The sequence below is a fragment of the Barbus barbus genome (assembly GCF_936440315.1).
Source record: "Barbus barbus genome assembly, chromosome: 35".
Lineage (NCBI taxonomy): Eukaryota > Metazoa > Chordata > Actinopteri > Cypriniformes > Cyprinidae > Barbus > Barbus barbus.
The window spans coordinates 22,666,150-22,687,390 of record NC_136763.1 but is presented as its reverse complement, the minus strand read 5'-3'; the positions used below and the strand labels follow the sequence as shown (position 1 = coordinate 22,687,390).

General features: G+C 37.9%; 1 protein-coding gene across 2 annotated transcripts in view; it reads right to left on the bottom strand.

Annotated features, from left to right (window-relative positions):
- LOC306854866 (mitogen-activated protein kinase 14B) overlaps positions 1-21,241 on the bottom strand; it is a 36,177-nt gene that overhangs the window by 9,647 nt on the left and 5,289 nt on the right. For both annotated transcript variants that reach the window (XM_079393145.1, XM_079393146.1), the window contains exons 2-7: positions 17,106-17,235; positions 10,225-10,283; positions 3,919-4,030; positions 3,346-3,375; positions 1,991-2,038; positions 1,693-1,807 (exon numbers count right to left, since the gene is read on the bottom strand). In XM_079393145.1, coding sequence (XP_079249271.1) covers positions 1,693-1,807; positions 1,991-2,038; positions 3,346-3,375; positions 3,919-4,030; positions 10,225-10,283; positions 17,106-17,235 — 494 coding nt within the window. The remainder of the gene's footprint in view (positions 1-1,692; positions 1,808-1,990; positions 2,039-3,345; positions 3,376-3,918; positions 4,031-10,224; positions 10,284-17,105; positions 17,236-21,241) is intronic.

Sequence of the window (21,241 nt, the reverse complement as noted above, 5' to 3'; positions counted from 1 at the left end):
TTCACCCCAAAATTAAAATTGTTATAATTTACTCATCCTCATGTTGTTCTGACCCTGTGTGAGTTTCTTTCTTATGTTGAACACAAAAGTAGATATTTTGAAGAATCAAGGTAATCAAACAGTTGACGTTGAAAGTATTTATTTTCCGTACTATGGAAGTAAATGGGGGCCAACAACTGTTTGGTTCTCCAAAATATCTTCTTTTGTGTTCAACTTTTCATACAGGTTTGGAACGATTCATTTTGAGTGAACTATTCCTTTAAATGCCCCTAGTCTTAAGGTCATTGCACACATGCGCTTTTCTGTTTTTTCGTATTCCTCATCCTTTCCTATCAAAATGCATGCCAAGGATGCGAAAACGCAGAAAATCGAACCTGATCCTAATTTTTTTTTGACGGACAAAAGTTTTGGAGGTAGTGTGTAAACGTAATTGACAACATGAGGTCGTATTTATCATCTAACTTCATCAGTGCATGTTTTAAAAAAAAAAAAACTGTTTAAAAACTGTCTGTTTATTTAAGATTTTATAATATGCAAGAAATAACAAAATTACACCAACATACCCTAACCCAATCCTTTACCCATCAGACAAAGTAGCAATTATATTGTACAAAGAAAACCGAGAGAGAGAGAAAAAAAAATATACAATTATACATATTTTGGGATTGTATTCCCTACTTGTATTTTTCAACAAATGACAAGAAATGTTGCCAGATTGCATAGAATTTATGGAAAGACCCTCGAAGTGAGTATCTTATTTTTTCAGTGCACGTTATTTTAATGAAAACAAATTAAATATTATTTAAAATATGCAAATTTAAGGTGAATCTGCTGCAATGTGCATTCATGTTCAACTATTATTCATATGGCACTATAATATTTATCCGCTTTTATTTTTGTATTTTCAGTTTTAATTTTAATTTTAGTTTATTTTAATATTTTGTTGTTCTTATTCATTTTTCATTTCATTTCCATATTATAGCTTTAATTTAATTTATTTCGGTTTATTCATTTATTTTGGTTTTAGTTTAAGTAATATTAGAACTTCCAAGGCAACATTTCTTATTTCCATAAGCTTCACAAAGTTCTTACAAAGTTGCATATCTAATATTTATTTATTTATTTCAAATCACCTAAAATCATTTTTAATACCACACCAATTTTAAAAACTATTTCAAGCTTTCATTCCCAAACAGAACCCATTAGCCCAAAATTAAACTATTAACTAGTCAAAAAGAAGGCGATATGCATCTGTAATATGATCTACAAACAGAAAAAAAATAAAAATAAATCACAGCTGTGCAGAAAATGTATGTGTATCAACCAATCAGAATCAAGAAATTTAACATACAAATTTATCCAATAAATAGAAATTAAAACCAAAAAACAAACAAATTATACAATATTGTGGTATAAAATAAGCATTTTTGCTAATGTGTCTAAAACTGCATGAGTGGGAAAAAATAATATTAACCAATAACACTGCCCATTTTTAAACATCCAATCATATCCTCGTGAATAATATTAAATCCCATCCTGCATTATTTCCAGCTGATTATTCTTTTTTAGCCAGTTAAGTGAGATGTGAATGCTGTTTCATGTTGTCTTCAAATACAAAATGTAAAAATTGAATGCAAAACAAAAGCTATTTTACTCATTAACTCCCAAGCGAGGATTGTGGGTAATCCTGACCTGTCATGTTGTAGTGCATCCAGTTGAGCATGATCTCTGGGGCACGGTACCATCGGGTGGCAACGTATCCCGTCATTTCGTCATCAGTCAGCCGGGCCAGCCCAAAGTCCAGAATCTGAGCACAGATATCAGAGTAAGCATAAGCCATAAACTACACTAAACTACACTCAGTGTTTGCCCGACTATAAACCAACTGTTGGTCAACAGAAGATAATAATAACAGATGTGACAGTGGAAAAGGCATCAGATGATGATAGCAGAGATCTATCAGTGCAAGCTTAGATAAACATGCTCTCACCTTAAGTTCACAGTCTTCATTTACAGCCAAGTTACTGGGTTTAAGATCCTGTATTATGGGAAAAGATGAACAGATAGATAGTATAAGTGAGAATTACTTAGAATTTGCATCATTTTTTAATACAAATGGTTTTTCATGCACTAACAAAAGTCATCCTGTGGAGCTAAAATCATGTCACGGCAGAAATAACCTTAATTATAAACTATAAAGGTGTTTACACAAGCAGTGGTGCAGATGAGACCGTAAAACCAGATCTGCGCAAAACCTGCAATAAAACCCACATTCCATACTAATGAGAAAAAACATTTTCGGACTGACAACTGTACGTTTCAGTCAGATCGGTCTAAAATTCTTAATGCCTTTCCATCCCTAAACATCTTAAAAGGAACAGTTCAGCAAAAATTAAAATTAGCTGAAAAATTGCTCACCCTCAGGCCATCCAAGATATAGAGGAGTTTGTTTCTTCATCAGAACAGATTTGAAGAAATGTAGCATAACATCACTTGCTCACTAATGAATCCTCTGCAGCGAATGGGTGCCGTCAGAATGAGAGGCCAGCATGACTTCAATCCATCAATTAACATCTTGTGAAGTGAAAAGATGTTTGCAAGAAGCGTTGCTTCCATGAATAGTCATCTCGTCTGAATCAGGAGTGTGAATATGCACAGATCAAGCACTGTTTACAAGCAAAACCAGCTCTAAACAAATATGTCTATGGATTATGATGAGAGGGACAACAGGGGATGGATTTTTAATTGGAGGGAGAGTTATTATGGACTCACATGTTGACCAGACGGTTTGAAGTTAAAACGTCTAATGATGGATTTGTTTCTTACAAACACACAGCTTTTCACTTCACAAGGTGTTAATTGATTGACTGGAGTGGTGTGGATTACTGTGATCAATACGTTTGGACTCTGACGGCACCCATTCACTGCAGAGCATCCATTGGTGAGCAAGTGATGTCCTGCTACATTTCTCCAAACATGTTCTGATGAAGAAACAACTCATCTACATCTTGGATGGCCTGAGGTGGAGTAATTTTCAGCAAGTTTCATTTTTGAGTGAAGCATTATTTTAATAATTCAGTGATTCAGCAAAAAAAAAAAAAAAAATTATAAAAATCTCTGAAGTGAATTTCATAAGGACTATATATTTGATTATGAAATATGTAATAAAATATTGGCATAATGTAAAAAAAAAAACTTTAATATTTGATAATATATCTGGAATATACAATTTTTTCCGCTTCCAAAATATGACACTGAAACAACACCAGAGACTAATTAAAAAGTAATAACCCCACACTGCTCATAAATAAATGATGTAATGAACAGAAAGTGTGGTCTACTCACTCTGTGGATGATGTCCGCTGAGTGAATATACTGTGGAGCGAAAGACAGATGAACTCACTTCAGTCAAATACAGAGATCAATGAGAACCAGTTACTTGCAGACCAGACGTCTAAGTGGAGCACACTTTAAATCAACAGTCCTTCATGCTCGAGCTCATGCACTACAACCATAGTATTCTACATAAATAGAACACTAAATAAGTGCTACATACTTATCTTTTAAATTAACATCACAGAGAGTGAACTATAGCAATTGTGCAGTGAATGATGAAGAGTAGCATTAAAAGGAAAAAAAAGGTTAACTTAAGGTAACAAAGCAACATAAGTAGCGACATAACTTTTCTTCTGTGTTGTGACGTACATCTGAGTAAAAAGGTTATTGAGAAAGATAAAAAAGTAGGGCGGTAACTTCTGTCCATCGGTTGTTGATTGGATAGTGGCAGACCTTATTGTTATTATACTTTTTTCTGGAGGCAGAGCTTTCAATATATACATGTATAAATATTCCTTTAAGCTCCAATTACATTGAGCAATTACAACCAAATAAAAGTGAAAACAGTGGGTTGGGCCTAACCTTCAATCCTCGCAGGATCTGATAAATGAGGAACTGGACGTGATCATCTGTCAGCTTTTGGCACTTGACGATATTGTTGAGGTCTGCTCCCATGAGGTGGGTCACCAGATACCTGTTAAACAGTACAGCATTAACCCAATAGTCCTGTTTAGTTCTGGTAACCAAGAATACTCAGCCAAAAAAGAACCACTGAAAATCCCTGACCCAAAGGCTGATGTGTAATTAGAGCTTCTCTGGCGGTGGCATTTCAAGTTTCTATTTCATATACACAATGTGGATAAATTTCAGGCGGTGTAAATGCTAAGATTAGGTTGACAATATTGATTTCTCAATTTCAATTGATATTCATTTTGAGGAACCAAGATTTGTTTAGTCTATGCTGTTCAATCCATCCAGTAATTGGAATAAAGCTTTGTGATTTGTTACTTTTGATATGAAACAAAGTCTGAGCTTTCAGATTCAGTCAATTTTATAAAGAAATTCAAACAATAAATGTGGCTTTGATAAAGCAGCTTGCAAACAATGTCACAATGTCTTATTTGCCTCAGGAAATGTTTTAGTGACAGTAGCTCCACAGTGCGACAGAATGACAGTGACAGGACACATAATAAAAAAAATAATGTACAAATATACAAAATGGACAACATGCAAAATAGCACAAACACAATATACAAAATAGACAATTCAGTATGTACAGGTATGTTAGGTGCAAATTTTAAATGTAATAAGTATGTGTGTTAAATAAAAAATAAAAAGTATGATAGTGTTGTGTGTTTCATGCTTATTGTTAAGAGTTCAAATGTTCATGAGATGGATTGCCTGAGGGAAGAAACTGTTCCTGTGTCTGGTCGTTCTGGTGCTCAGAGCTCTGTAGCGTCGACCAGACGGTAACAGTTCAAAGAGGGAGTGTGCTGGATGTGAGGGGTCCAGATAAGTCACTCTGGATAAGTACAGTTCTTGGAGAGTGGGGAGGGTTGTACCAATGATTCGCTCACCAGTCCGGACTACCTTCTGTAGTCTTCTGAGGTCAGATTTGGTAGCTGAGCTGAACCAGACAGTTATTGAAGTGCAGAGGACGGATTTAGTGATGGCAGAGTAGAACTGTTTCAGCAGCTCCTGTGGCAGGTTGAACTTCCTCAGTTGGCGAAGGAAGTACAACCTCTGCTGGGCCTTTTTAACAATAGAGTCAATGTGAATGTCCCACTTCAGGTCCTGAGAGATGGTGGTGCCCAGGAATCTGAATGACTCCACTGCAGTCACAGTGCTGTTCATGATGGTGAGTGGGGGGAGAGCAGGGGGCTTTCTCCCGAAGTCCACGATCATCTCCACAGTTTTGAGCGTGTTGAGCTCCAGGTTGTTAAGACTGCACCATACAGCCAGCTCCTTAACCTCCTGTCTGTAAGCAGACTCGTCACCGTCCTGAATGAGGCCGATGACTGTGGTGTCATCTGCAAACTTCAGGAGCTTGACAGAGGGGTCTTTAGATGTGCAGTCGTTGGTGTAGAGCGAGAAGAGCAGTGGGGAGAGAACACAGCCCTGAGGAGCTCCAGTGTTGATCGTACGGGTACTGGATGTGTATTTTCCCAGCCTCACTAGCTGCTGCCTGTCTGTCAGGAAGCTGTTGATCCACTGACAAACAGAGGTGGCGACAGCGAGCTGAGTTAGTTTGGGCAGGAGGAGGTTTGGAATGATAGTGTTAAAGGCCGAGCTGAAGTCCACAAACCAGATCCTCACATAAGTCCCTGGTCTGTCCAAGTGTTGCAGTATGTAATGTTGACTGCATCATCCACAGACCTGTTTGCTCTGTAGGCAAACAGCAGCGGCTCCAATAAGGGTCCAGTGATGTCCTTCAGATAAGCCAAAACCAGTTTTTCAAATGACATCATGACCACAGATGTTAGAGCCACAGGTCTGTAGTCGTTAAGTCCTGTAATCTTGGGTTTCCTTGGGACAAGGATGATGGTGGAGCGTTTGAAGCATGAGGGGACTTCACACAGCTCCAGTGATCTGTTGAAGATCTGTTTGAAGATGGGGGCCAGCTGGTCAGTACAGGATCTCAGACAGGCTGGTGTCACACTGTCTGGGCCTGGTGCCTTCCTTCTCTTGTTCTTTTTGAAGACCTGGCGCACATCATCTTCTCTTATCTGCAGTGCAGGTGTGGGGGAGAGGGGGGTTGCAGGAGGTGTGAATGGTGTTTTTTCAAACCTGCAGTAAAACTCATTCAGATCATCTGCCAGGTGTTGATTCTCCACAGTGCTGGGGGATGGTGTCTTGTAACTGGTGATGTCTTTCATACCTTTCCACACTGAAGCCGTGTCACTGGAAGAGAATTGGATCCTTAGCTGAATAATTGGATCCTTAGAGGAATAATTCCTCTTTGCCACTCTGATCTCCTTTTCCAGTGTGTATTTGGCCTGTTTATACAAGAATCTGTCCCCATTCCTGTAAGCATCTTCTTTGGCCTGACGGAGCGGTCTGAGTTTTGCAGTGAACCATGGTTTGTCATTGTTGTAGGTTAGATGAGTCCTGGTAGGAATGCACATATCCTCACAGAAACTGATATATGATGTTACAGTCTCTGTGAGCTCGTCCAGATCGTTTGCAGCAGCTTCAAAAACACTCCAATCAGTCAGGTCGAGACGGGCTTGTAAAACCCGCTCGGTCTCATTAGTCCATCTCTTTACAGTCCTTAATACAGGTTTAACAGATTTAAGTTTCTGCCTGTTGGTCGGAATAAGATGAACCAAACAGCGATCAAAGAGTCCTAAAGCTGCCCGTGGGACAGAGTGATATGAATCCTTTATTGTTGTGTAATATATAAAAATATCAGAATATCAAAATCAACTGCGGGCGGGAGACTGTTTTCCTATTTAGCGCCAAAACTCTGGAACAATCTACCTAACACTGTTTGGGAAGCAGACACACTCTGTCAGTTTAAATCTAGATTAAAGACCCTTCTCTTTAACCTGGCTTACAAATAATACAATATCACATTTCTATAATTCAAATCCGTTAAAGGATTGTTAGGCTGCATTAATTAGGTCAACCGGAACCAGGAACACTTCCCAAAACACCTGATGTACTTGTTACATTGTTAGAAGAATGGCATCTACGCTAATATTAGTCTGTTTCTTTCAATCTGATTCTGCTTTAGCCTAGATTTAAACTGCTGATTTTGTCTGGCCAGAGGAGAATGACACTATTTCGACAAACTATTTCTCCATCTAAATACTGTAAAGCTGATATAAAGCCACCCAGCTTTATATCAAGCCGATGTAAAGATGCTTTGACACAATTTGCATTGTTAAAAGCGCTATACAAATAATATTGACTTGACTTAACAGTGATCCAGTATATTACTGTCTCTGGTGGGACATGTGATGTGCTGTCTGTATTTTGGCAGTTCACGGGAGAGATTTGCTTTATTAAAGTCCCATAGAATGATTAAAACAGAGTCCAGGTGTTGTTGTTCTGTGTCTGTGATCTGATCAGCAAGTTTCCGTAAAGCTGAGCTCACATGAGCTTGGGGTGGAATGTAGACACTCACAAGAATGAACGAGAATGAACTCCCGCGGTGAGTAGAAAGGTTTACAGTTGATGAAAAGCGTTTCTAGATCTGAACAGCACATTTTCTTTAACAATGTTACATCTGTACACCACCTTTCATTGATGTAGAAGCATGTCCCGCCGCCGCGCGATTTTCCCGTTGATTCCGCATCGCGATCTGCTCTGATCAGCTGGAAATTAGGCAGATGTTACGTGCTGTCTGGAATGGCGCCGTTCAGCCAGGTTTCCGTGAAACACAGAGCAGCAGAGTTTGAAAAGTCCTTGTTTATCCTGGAGAGCAGAAGGAGTTTGTTCGTTTTGTTGGGTAGAGAGCGGAGATTCGCCAGATGGATGCTAGGCAACGGTAATCGAAATCTGCGCTGTCTGAGCTTCACGAGTGCGGCTCGCTTCCCCATCTGTGCGTCCTGAAGCGTCTAAGCAGCGCTGCAGCTCCGCCGACTACTATGTTCAGCAAAACATCCAAATAATCGAAACGTTTATTTAAGTGTTGATAATTAACCTTATTTTTTGGTTACATTTGGGCTAAATAAGAAGAGCTTTAATTTTGATCTTGCTTTTTGGTTAAAAATAATAAAAAAATCAGTGGATCACAAGTCTAGACTGACATCCAGCACAACCAATTAGCTTGTCCGTGCACAGATAGGAAGAGTGGAATGCGTCTGGTGCGGAGCCAGCTGGGCACAGGCGGCCTGCTGGAAGCTCTGCTGAGCGGTGAAAGGAGTCCAAGCGGCACTCGTTTGACCCGGCCATGAGCGCTATCATTAACCTCAACAATCACAAGCGATTTGCTGCTCTGCACTCTTCCAAATGCTCGAGGCAAACATGCCAGATGAAATAACTTGAAATGCCTTCCTTTAAATGCGAGCTCTTCATCAGAGAGGTTTGCATAGCAGATACTCAAGTATATGGATACATGCAGTTCAGAAATATCTCTTGCCAAACGTGCTCCTCCCTCTTTTGCCTCTCATTCTCCATGAGATTTTGGGGCCAGGGCATTTATAGAGTATTATAGTATTCTTAGCTCTTGTTTCCATGCATCTTGCAGTGCTTGTGCAATGCATATATAAAGCACAGTAAGGCCCTTCCTCCAGTGTAAGTGTGTAGAAGTCCCAGCTCCTGTTTCCAATCTCTCTGCAGCCAAACACAACTCACACTGGAGCTCGTTCTTCCTCTGCAACTCCCAGCAGTCGTGACCTCAAGTGGCTCTCACCCGACTTAAACTATACTGAGACTGGGCTCAACATTTGGACAGCACATGAGAGCAGTCTTTAAAGAGCCCCTTGAAATTAAAATGGGATGATGGACCTATATGATAGCACTTTTGCGTCAATGACCCAGATTTTACATTGGACAAACAAAGGGTCAACACAAAAAATGGGTGTCACACCCAGGATCCGTGTTTCACAATGTTTCATACCTGACTGTGTGGTTAGTAATCAAGGGTAATCAGGTTTCAAACTTTTACTATGCATTTGTAAACCACTGACAAATGTAATTTACAAAGGTGGCACAGAAATGCTTATGAAGTGGCATTTAGGTGTCTTTACACAGACGGTTTAATGATGCCCAGTGGGGGTAAAAATGCATTTACACAATAATTACAAGTGGCATAATTTATTCTGGATTTATGCTGCGTTACAACTTTACTTTATCTTTACTCAGCTCTGTAAAGATGGTTCTTTGATTAATGCTCTTATTTGTAATTTATAACCTCTTATATATTTGGTTTATAATATTGATTGTGCAAAAACAGTAAATGTGCGTAACTTTGATAAAAATGTGAATAACTGCCTGATTGCAATTATTCAATCTAATTGCTGTTTTGAGCTTTAAAGTCACATATTTAATCCAAATAAGGGAATTTAGCATAGAATATGCAGTACAGAAATGCAATAGCGAGTTATGTAGTGAATGTTTTGGTCAAACCAAAAATGATGTGCGAATGACATATTACAATTACACTAAATTATCATGTATTTTTTCCATGTAATATTTCAAAAATACCAGCATGAATGAAAAGTGAATTGAAGAAAAAAACAAAAGAACAACATTTTGAACTCTTACCAAGGCTATTTTTATCTATAATTCCCTGAAGGTGCTCTTATTCTCTTTTGTATGTGTTGATTGTTTTAAGAGGCTGTTATATTATGAGGCAATAACATATTGCAGGTTATTGCTTATGTGCCTATGAGGAAATTATGCTGAGCGGATGAATCCGTGTTGCCATGGTAACTACGGATATTCCCAACACGTGCACAGCCATGATTTCCGTTGCCCCTCCCGGAGCAGAACTCCACAGGAAGAAACCGCTGCTGCTTTTCGATTATCGCTTTGACAACTGAATGCAAGGCAAGGCACTTGAACGTAACCGGATTTAACAGGTTCTACAAGATACAGTGAGCACACACACGGCACCATCAGGGCTACGTCTAATTAAGATTTTATTGAGCAATGCAGGGTTGTGCAGCAGAGACACCTACACATTGAGTAATTAGATGAAGCCGCACGCTACTGAGGTGTGCCAGCTACGCCTGAGTAATTACTGCAGTGTGCCACTACATATCAGCTGTTGTGGCTCAGAAACCACAGACCTGCAAGCCATAACGCCACACAGAACAAGCAACCTTTTACAACAACATTTCCTAGAAGAAGGTTCTGGATGCAGGGATAAAATTGGATAAGTTGACAATTTGAAGAACTTAAGTCAGACCGTCTTCTAGAAATGAAACAAATACTCACACGTCATTGAATCCTGCTAGACAGGTAGCGGGCGAGAAAACATCTAGTAGACCAATTACCTGCAATACAGACAAGAGTCATAAATTAGTCTGAAACATGACAACATTAAAAGATTAAGGTCATATCATTTAAAGTCTAAACTGCTTCTGCTCGATTCCATGTGTGTACAACAGAGTTATTTTACTATTATATTATAATTATTTTCAGTCTGCTAATTTCTATTGAAACGGTGGTTTCTAGGAACCATTTCTAATATTTTTTTTAGTTTGGATTGATGTATTAATAATGTATGTATAAAAAAAGCATGCATAAAGCTGTACCAGGGCTTGCATAATTTCAAAATCCCTGTTCAGATTTTGCTAGCCCCAAATTAATTTAAGTAGCATTGAATAAACATCTTAAAACGCCTTGATAAACATCACATTCCAGACTTTAAACCATTTTTAAGAAAAAGGGATGTCAAATTAATAAATTATAATATTAATTTAAATTATATACAGTATATCTTACATCTTACTGTCTTAATTGTTTAGAAGGCATATTAAGCTTCTTATCAATCCACCGGTTCATATTTACAAATGTGTGTTTGCTGCATTAAAATAGGAGTCGATTTTTGCATTGATCTGAACAAAAACAGCAGAGGGCTTATTGAAAATGCAAATTCATTCTCTGCCAATAGGTGGTGCTTTTGGAACATCAGAAATAATACGGAAACGGCTGTACACAAAGCAGCACTGCGCTCATAAACGCTGCTTTATCAAGCATTACAGGCAAGATAAAATGAACATGCCATTGAAGCAGTCAGTTCCCTTCAGAGACGCATTTAAACTTACCCATGCAGTTACGCTGTGTTTTGACTTGAAACGCGTAGCGCTCATATTTATTCAATGAAATCGTAGCCTTTTGAAGTTTATAATCAGCACATTAAGCTACAAAGTGATTCTTTCCGTCCCAAAATTTAAGACGTCTTGAAATTATAATTAAGACTTTTCTTATAGCATTTAAGGTATTTAAGACTTTTATGGCATTACATTTGACACAACCTAAATGCAAGACGGACGGGCAATCCTATGTATACAACCCTGTGCAGTGATGCATTTTGGTAGCCAATTGGAAGGGACAATAATTTTGCAGGCCCTGTGTACTGTAACCACACTTGACAGAAAAACAAGCATTATTTTATCATCTGTCATTACTGCAGTTGTTTTCTTGTTGTTGGTGAGCATGCGGCCCGCTGCGGTTCCCCTCAGAGGAAACAGTGCACAAAGTGAGATGTGTTGCTTCCACTTGTGAACATCCTCTGTGAAACTCTCGTTTAGATTTTGTGTGGGCATCACCTTTATCTCTCTCTCTCTGCACGAGGAGGAGTGGGTGCATTTCATACTAGCTAAACTGCTGATGTACCTCTGCCCACAGTACCATTCGTAAACTTTGGCTAAACTTGCTGACAAACGGCATTTCGGGCAAAATGCAAGCATTAATTACACTTCCGTTCAAAAGTTTTGGGTAAGAATTTTTTTTGTCGTCTCTAAATGTTCTCCAAGGCTGCATTTATCTGAAAACTCATAATGACACATTGTAAAATTACAATATTGCATTTTGGAATGCATTTTTGAAATGCAATTTATTCCTGTGATGTCACATGATCCTTCAGAAATCATTTTCGATTATTATCAATGTTGATATTATCAATGTTGATAACAGTTAACATAACTTGATAAGATTCTTTGATGAATAGAAAGTTCAAAACACCAGAATTTATTTGAAATAAAATCTTTTGTAACATTATTAACATTTTTGGACAGTACTGTTTTATAAACGTTTTATGGTAGTGTATATCTAAATACAATATTTTAAATAATAAATAAAAATGCATTATAATATTATGTACAATATAAGATTTATTTATACACTCATATATAATACAAATTTAATTATATTATTTAAAAAAAAATTGTGATATAATATAAACCCAAATCTCCACAAAGTGTCAATGAATTACTTAAATCATCAGGATTCAGTCAGATTTACTAAGAAAATGTGTGCCTGTCACTGCATGTGGAGGAGTCTGTCGTCAAATAAGTGGGCAGATATAGTATTTTATGTCTGTTCATTAAAGAATATATTGCAAAAGACAGTGCTGATATATAGGTATAATATATATGTTTTAAATGTGTTCAGCACACAGTGCACAGCAAAAATAAGCAAAGACCCAAAACTCTACAAGCAGCTGCGCTTCAACGATGCAGAACTGTGAAGCTTAGATGGACACCACGTAACTGGTCCAAAGAGGAATCAAACCTGTGGTCACAAATTCATCATCACACAAAAGTCACACAATGAAGTCCCTTTGCTGCAACATTTCACCAGAGTGCTGTATTTTGCTCATATTACACTACGAGTATGGCTAGTGTTTACTAGTTCTGGATTGATGCTGCATGTTTGCAATATGAAAACGGGTGAAGAGTCGATCTGTTCAGGGATTTGAGTGTTATTAAACATTAACATCTGTAAAGCCTGTGCTTGCATTCAGGATGATGGAGGGAAGGAGAGAGAAACAGAGCAAGTAGGTGGCTGTGATCCAGCATAGAGTTTCACCCACGCTCAAACAGAGGCTGCACAGATTCCTGGACTCTGGCCAGAAGGCAAAAAAGGCGTTTTTTTTTTTTCCTATGCAAAACACGAGTGTCTTGACAACAGCAGGCAAATAAGATCATTCATACATGCCGTATGCCTGCTGAAAACACAGCCATGCATTTTTGACTAAGGGTGTGCAATATTTTTCCTAAAGCGATAATTAAACAAAGTGTGTTTTTGTGTTGGTACTTTGGCTGCTTTAGACCTGACGCTAAAACTGCCAGTAGGTGGCAGCAAGTCTGTCTTAAAGGGTTAGTTCACCCAAAAATTTTAATTCTGTTATTAATTACTCACTGGTAAGACCTTCGTTTTTCATCAGAACACAAATTAAGATATTTTTGATTAAATCTGAGCGCTCTCAGACCCTCTGTAGACAGCAATACAACTGCAATGTTCCCAGGTCCAGAAACGTAGCAAGGACATCGGTAAAACAGTCCATGTGACATCAGGGGTTCAACCGTAATTTTACGAAGCTACGAGAATACCTTTATGGCTCGTTTCCACCGAGCGGTACGGGTCAGTACGGTACGGTACGGGACTGAACACCCTGATACAGCTTGCGTTTCCACCGCCAAAGTACACTTACTTGATAAGCGTGGTGTATGCCGGAAAGTAGCGATCGACAAGTGCGGCAATAAGCACAACTCTGCCTCTTTGTTAAATGCCAGTTTTAATGAACAATAGTAAACATTATAAAAGTATAAGTACAAAGTATAAGAGGAAATAAAGACAAAAGCAAACAATTCAGTCATGCTACAAAGTCAGCGCTGTAGCCTACTAAGGTAAAGTTCAAAATAAATATATAAAAAAGTTAAACATAACTTTGTGCTCATCCAAAACGATATGACCAGGAACAAATAATAGATTAGTGAGACCACGGATGCCTGTAAAATACACCCAAAACAAATGTATCTCATGTTTAATCACTACAGAGACATCAGAGCCAGCGGCAAATGTCGGAAGGACTAGCCGAGCGTAAAGCTGCTCGAGGAGGATAAATAAGCACTTTATAAATAAACCACAGACTTGAGTTTTAAACAACTACATTCTCGCCTGAAAAACTACATTTCATGACACAATAACAGCAATATTTTGAAAATTAAGCAGGTTTTTGGGCAATGATGTTTCACAAGAGCAGAAAATAACACATACTGAGAAATGGCTATTGTCTGTGAAAATATAAAATACACTTATATTTTTCTGTTTGCGCACTCTGAAGTAGTAAGCCGAACACAGCAGAGCGGAACGAGTGAAGGAGAAGCTTTGTATCACGCAAGAGAGACGATTCTAGTCAACCAATCAATTTCTGCAGTGAGTTTAGCTCCACCCTTTTGGTACTCTTCGCTGTGCTAGGTACCCCAACGGAAGGGTACCAAAAAAGTGGTATGGTACGATTCGCTATTTTGGTACCATTCACAACTTCTGACAGTGGAAACTGAAATAATTGCGTACCGTACTGTACCGAACCGCTCAATGGAAACGAGCCATTAGTACGCAAAGAAAACAAAAAAATGACGGCTTTATTCAACAATCCTTCTCCTCATCCCGTCTGCAGTGGTGCGGCACCATTGTGGAGAGTATCCCGACTAGGGTTGGGAATCAAAAATAGATTCCAATTCCAGAATCGGATACTTGTTGTAAAATTAAAATTTGGATTCCGCCTATCGATTCATCTGTGAGGACCCGACCTAGCGATCTGCCATCTGCTCGCTAATCTTGCGCTCCAAAGTTTGGCTACACTTGCGATCAGATGCCAAAAAAAGCTAAGTATATTATTTGTGATAGCTAAACATGTTAAAATAAAAGCACTTTATTTTAACTGATTGTTAAAATTGCGAACACTATTCAAACACCAACATGATTCTATTCCTAAATTACAACGATTCATCGGTTTCATTCATAAACCTTTGATGCAAATCACGTCAGTGTAGCGAATGATCACATCAGTACGATTTGAACATTCAAACCTGCGTTCGCGCTGCCACTGACCTGACGAGAGCAGCCGTCATGTATACGAATGAAACCGCTTCAAAGTCTTTTCAAACACAGTATCATTATTTCTGTAACAAACATTCAAATCATCACAGAAGTCCTGGGATAAAAGTTTAAAATCGGATTTGTACGTTAAATAGAGTAGCGAAATTACCTTTTGAAAGTAATTTGACACTTCAAATAAAGATTTATCGATTATGTTGTTACGCCAGTAGGTGGCGAAAAGGGGCGTTAAAATGTCTTGAGTCATTGTTGCCAACTTAGCAATTTTGTTGCTAAATTTAGAAACTTTTCACACTACCCAAGCAACTTTAGCGATTTTTTAAATTTATTTGGCAATTTTTTAACAACTTTTGATAAGTGACTCAAACGATAAAAAGGCACACAATTTCCATCTAAATTACACAAAATGAGGAAACCAAAGATGCCTAGCAGTACACACATCATGTGAATCAAGTTTGCAATTATTCAATTTTATAATAATAACTACTGAATAATTGTTTATTTATGATACACCTTAGCCTGTACCTGTGATTGTTGATCTGTTGGTACGCAAAAAAAAAAAATCTAGAAAAATGGAAACGCTAGTAATTTTTCAGGACATTATCCGTTATCCATTGTAACCCAAAAACACAAAATACAATGCGTAATTTAAAATGTAGGTAAAAAAACGGGAAAAATCAATACGGAAAACTCCTTAATATTAACACAGTAGACCGTGCCCTATTTTTACAGACTTTTCTTAGAGTGTAGCATACTAATTACTAATATACTGCTTAAAACTATAAATGTTCAGAATGTGTAGTTTTACTAGTTTACTAGCTAATAAATAAATAAATCAAAACTGTAAGTGTTCGATAATTCAATGTTGTATTTAAAAATAGTTATTTACATTTTATTATATAATGTATTTATTTTACAAGTAAATCTAAATAAATGGATATAAAATATAATTTTTGCTGAGATTTGATGTAGTGACATTTTTGCAATGGCGTCATCGTGCAATGACATCACAATGTCATTTAGCAACAAATCGACCTTCCTTTAGCAAGTGAGTCAATGAATCAGCCATTCATAAATTACATGGGATTTTGTTCAGTTGTCAAATTTAGTTTCTTCAGAATCTTGAGAGAACCAGAGTCTCCATTAAACAACAAACAAACTCTGTTTATCCAGAATCATGCAGCTCTTAAATGAGCCCAGTTTTTATATGGCCTGCTGATTTTTGTTTATGGTCTTCAGCTGCAACTGAATGTTCTGCAATAATGAGACACAGAATAAATATGTTTGATGTAATTTATTAATCGCATTGGAATCGAAACTGAATCGAAAAGAATTGGAATCAAAATTGATCAAATTCAAACGATACCCAACCCTAATCACCACGCATGCGCTTGCTTCCGCTTCATGTAAACAACGCATGATACTCTCAACAAATTATTACTTTTCATTAAAATATTTATTAATGGCAATAATGCTTGCATTTATGGGTCTTTTAGTTCGCTCGGGCAGCCATGTTGCCGCTGTAGCCGGTTTATGCTGAGAAAATTCTCATATCCCTTCGTTTTTTTTAAATGTGGTCCCGAAAAATCTTCGTTTGAAGGGCTAACTGGCCCTTCCCCTTACCCCTACACCTAAAAGTGTAGGGGTAAGGGGCAGAAATGGGAATGGGCCTAATAGGCTTCATCATGCAGTCAATGCTTTGGACTCAAGATATTTTTTTTTTTTACAAATTGAATGACATACTCTAATATCAGCTCACACATTGTTAAAACAATTATAATATTACCGTAGAGGATAAATACCGCACTTTTGACTTTACAAATCAAGTGTATCTATACGGGGCATTTCGAAACAAAGAATTAAAGAGATTTGTCAAAGCTGTTTAAAAAGGAAGTAATAAATGATGAAATAAAACAGAATACGTGGAGCACAACATGTACATTATGCATTTCTGATTTGCAGTGCAGTGCATTATACATTAATAGTGCATAATCTCTCCCTCATTAGCTCACAGACTACGATCAATAGAGTTGCATAACACACACAGATGAATCTCCCACTGGGATCTGTGCTGCCAGAGGATGTGAACATGCTCTAATAATCATGAAAGAGGGAAGTCAAGGACTTTGTGGAAAAGAAAAGAGCCACATTAAGGTTCTGTGAGAACTTCAGAAATACAGTACAAGCATGTCAAAAGAGGACCGCATTGCACATGTGGGTGAAATAAAAGAACTGAAAACATCTCTTACATTCTCGTGTTTCATGTGTTTGAGGAGCCGCATTTCTCTGTATGTGCGCTTGGCGTGGATGATGGACTGGAACGGCCGGGACAGCTTCTTGACGGCGACCCTCAGGCCTGTCTTTGTGTCTAACGCGGAGCTGTGGAAAAAACAACAGCACATCATGGATTTGATCAACATTACAGACTGCAAGATTATCGGAGAGTTTACTCCAAGATTCAGAGCATTCCAAGGAAAAATGACAGTAGGACAGTTTTGTTAAGAGAAACACAAGAACTTTCCTAAAAGGCTTTGTTTTAAATCGTAAGATCATTTGAAATGGAATAAACGGTCTAAAAAGCATGCTCCATTACCATAATAAAAGTGGCATGTTTTAAAAGTGGCACAGATACACTATACAATTTTCTTTTTCAACTCTTTATGTTAACTTAAAGACCTTAACGTAAAAAAAGTGCAAATTCGGTGAGAGGCAGCTTAGAAGAGAGTAGAAGAGAGTCATGCTTTACACGTAACAAAAAATAATAATTACTACCTTTTGCTTTTCCATCTTATGCTGTATTTTTCAGCACACGTTTCTCTAGCTGTGAATGTATATGGGGCGGCTCAGGGGGCTGGGACAACAGTGGTTGGGCGTTGTACAATTAAACTTTTTTTTATTTTTGTTGAGCTCATGGATTTTAACCGCTTCAGACAGACCTATGCTATATGCCTTACTTCTACAAACCAGAATATTGTCTGAATTAGAGCCAGGCGATATGAGCAAAAATGCATTGTTTGGCTGATTTGCGGTATATCTCTGTATTTTGTATGTGGATTAAACCAATAAAGTGAACGCAAGCATGTAGGCTTATGTGCAAAAAAGGGTTAAAATCACATTACATTCTAACATTGCAATCTAAGAACAAAAACAATGCTTTTAAAGCAGAAGTTAAATTACTAAACTAAAAATGAAAACAATAAAAAAGCATAGATTGAGTAAAAAGGCTATTTTGATTACCCCATTATACTAAAAAAGCATGTCACGTTTAGAGCAAATTGTATTATGCATATATTTTTTTCAGATGCGCTCGTATTAAACTGTAGACTATATAGATATTAACGGTATTGCTTCATACCGTATCGCCAATAAATATATAAATATATATATATATATATATATATATATATATATATATATATATATATATATATATATATATATATATATATATATATATATATATATATATATATATCGTACAAACTCGATATACCTCCCAGCCCTAGTCTGAATCTGGTTATGGTGTACATGCTTATTTATTCAGAAAGTGACCATATTCTCATTAATATAGGAATATTCTTGTACAACAAATACATTCATGAACATGTCATGCCTTAAGCAAGAACCACTAATAACTATAATTTCCACAAAAAGTCACCCATAATACAATGTTCTGCTCGATTCATAAAAACCATGGTTAAAAAAAGCATCCTACCGAACGGCATCCAGCCCCAATTTCATTTTCCAAACAAGCCTTGAAACAATGGAGGCGCAGTAACCAGGACAGCCCAGGCTGGTGTGGTCAGGAGAGGTTTTCAGGAAGTGTAAGTATAATAACACAGTATCAGACCAAACCACAGGAAACCATCATGGAAAGAGCATCAAGTTACAGTAAAGCATACAAGCACTCTAAAACTAATCAGCTAGGATTTCAGCTCAGCTTGTATGCATGCATCCATATGGGGCTGGTAAGATTTTGTAAATGTTTTTGAAAGCAGTCTATTCACCAAGGCTGCAGTTATATGATTAAAACAAGTAATACTAGACAATACATATTTATAAAAAAATATTGATACGGATACGTTATATAGCAATTTATTTAATAAATTATTTTCTATAATATATTGTACATAATTTTTTTTTTTTTTTACTGTCACATGTCTGAAATGATTGTATATTCACACCCTTGGAAAAAAAATCAGCCTCATAGGAACACATGCAAATTTAAATGATGCAAAAGAAATAAGACGTTCAGCCAAACAGTTTCGACAGACATGCCAACATTGAGGTCAAAATCTGTACAGATTTACTGTGGAGTCTCCAACAAATGTTGCTCTTCTCTTACATAACAATCGGTGCGTGACTTAAACTAGCTTGACGGGGCACTAGGTATAGTTGAACCCTCTCTCCACTGCAGACGCTAAAGGGTGTGGTGTTTATTGGAGATATCTGACAAGCATTGTGAACAGGCTGAACATTAGGAACAGTTAGAGAGATATACAGCGGCTGGGTTGTTGTGCTGAAACCGAAAACAGCTTCACGCTAGGTTCAGGACTGGGGCTCCACATGCATGCTGGGTTTGATCCAAAAGAAAGATCTAGCAGAGATAGAGAGCCGAACCAATGACTCAGTGCTGATTGTGAAACATGGCAAACCACCACAGTGCGCAGGAAAAGTCCCATTTCTCTAACAAACCCGGACACGCTGATACAGACCATAATGGACATTGTGATTAGTGACGATGAAGCCTCAAGCTCTTCCTCTGTATTAATTCAACTCAAAAGCGACTATGAACAGCCTGTGGTCATTTACAGCTCATCAGAAATGTAGCGTTTTAATTTTTACATGCTAAATTTAAAGTCACCATAAAATCAAAACTGAAAACTTTTTTTTTTAATGGAATATTGCAGTTTGTTAATCCTTTGTGTTCACGTCAATATATTTTTGCAACAAGTTCCCTCATAATCTGCAAATCAATTTTCCCTCCCCCTCGCTACGTCTCCTCTCGGATCTCTACGTCTCACATACATTTCTCTCATTCAAGCACCCGCTTCGCTTAGAATGATGTACGTCACAATAGAAAAGAAAAAGGCATTGTATTTTTACAAATGCCAACACATTCTTTAAATATTACTCAGGAAAATCAACAAACATGGCAATAATTGCATTACTGTAAACATTGTTACTTTTGTCATGAACTGACTGAGGGAAACTAATATTATGTACTGAACGTGGAATGTGCCTTCAACACAATGGCAAGGGAGACAAACAGCAAAACAGGCCTGAAGTAGGCCAAAGGGGTTTCCAGCGAAAAGCACCACGAAGCAGTCGGTCACAGTGTTCCCTCTGTCCTGCCCTAGATCACAAATAGCTCAGATTAAACGGGTGAAGAAAAAAACAACAACTGACAACATGCTTTCCCGTTGCTGTTATCATACATCATGTTCTTGACAAATGCACTCGGATGATAAACACCACTGTTTCTCATTCAAATAAAGACCCCAAGAGAAAAGCACAAACTTCCAGAGCGCCGCAGCCAGAGCCTCCACCTCTATTCTGTCAAACAACTAGATCTGAACAATGTGATATATATATATATATATGTCTGGTCCTCAAATTTGATTGGCCAGGCGGCATGAGGTTTAGTACAGAGTGCAACAGTAAAAAGTAAAAATCCCATTGAATTTCTCCATAAGGGAACACTTTTTTTTCAGATTTATTTTTGCTGTGCTTTTGCGTGTATTGTGATAGGACAGTTTAAGCCAGATAAGCCAGAGCTTTCCCTATCCGATCTTTTTTTCCCCCTCATCTCAAGAAATATCTGTGTACACACGAAACAGACTCAAAACTATGTAGTATGCATGCCAGACCAGTATGTGGCGTTGTAATTCTGCCACAGAGATGCACTAAAAACAGAGAAGACGACTTGGAGCATGCCGCATAAACCTTGCGTGCTGTATACAAACTCAATTCAACAACAAGAAAACAGACATGGAACAATACATTTATTAATCTGCGTTAATGTTAGTTAATAAAAAGACGTATGTGACGCAGCGTTGTCTGACTAGGGGTGAAACGTGGGGTGATGACATCATCGTTTCACAAAATATACGGATTGGCTGTACACACGAAAATGCAGGGGTGTCGTTTTCAGATTAATCCATTCTGGGACCCGGTTTCAAAAATAGCGGTTTCACACACGCAAAACGCCCAATCCGTCTGGATGAAACGCCAATACGATAAAAAAATCTGTGTGGATCTGTGTGGACGGGGCCTTAGAGGTGACTGGAAGCAAAGCGGGAGAGAGAAAAGGGGGCGGTATTGGGAAAGGTCCTTGAGCCAGGATTCGAACTCGGGACTGTATGTTGGCGCGCTGCCCACAAGA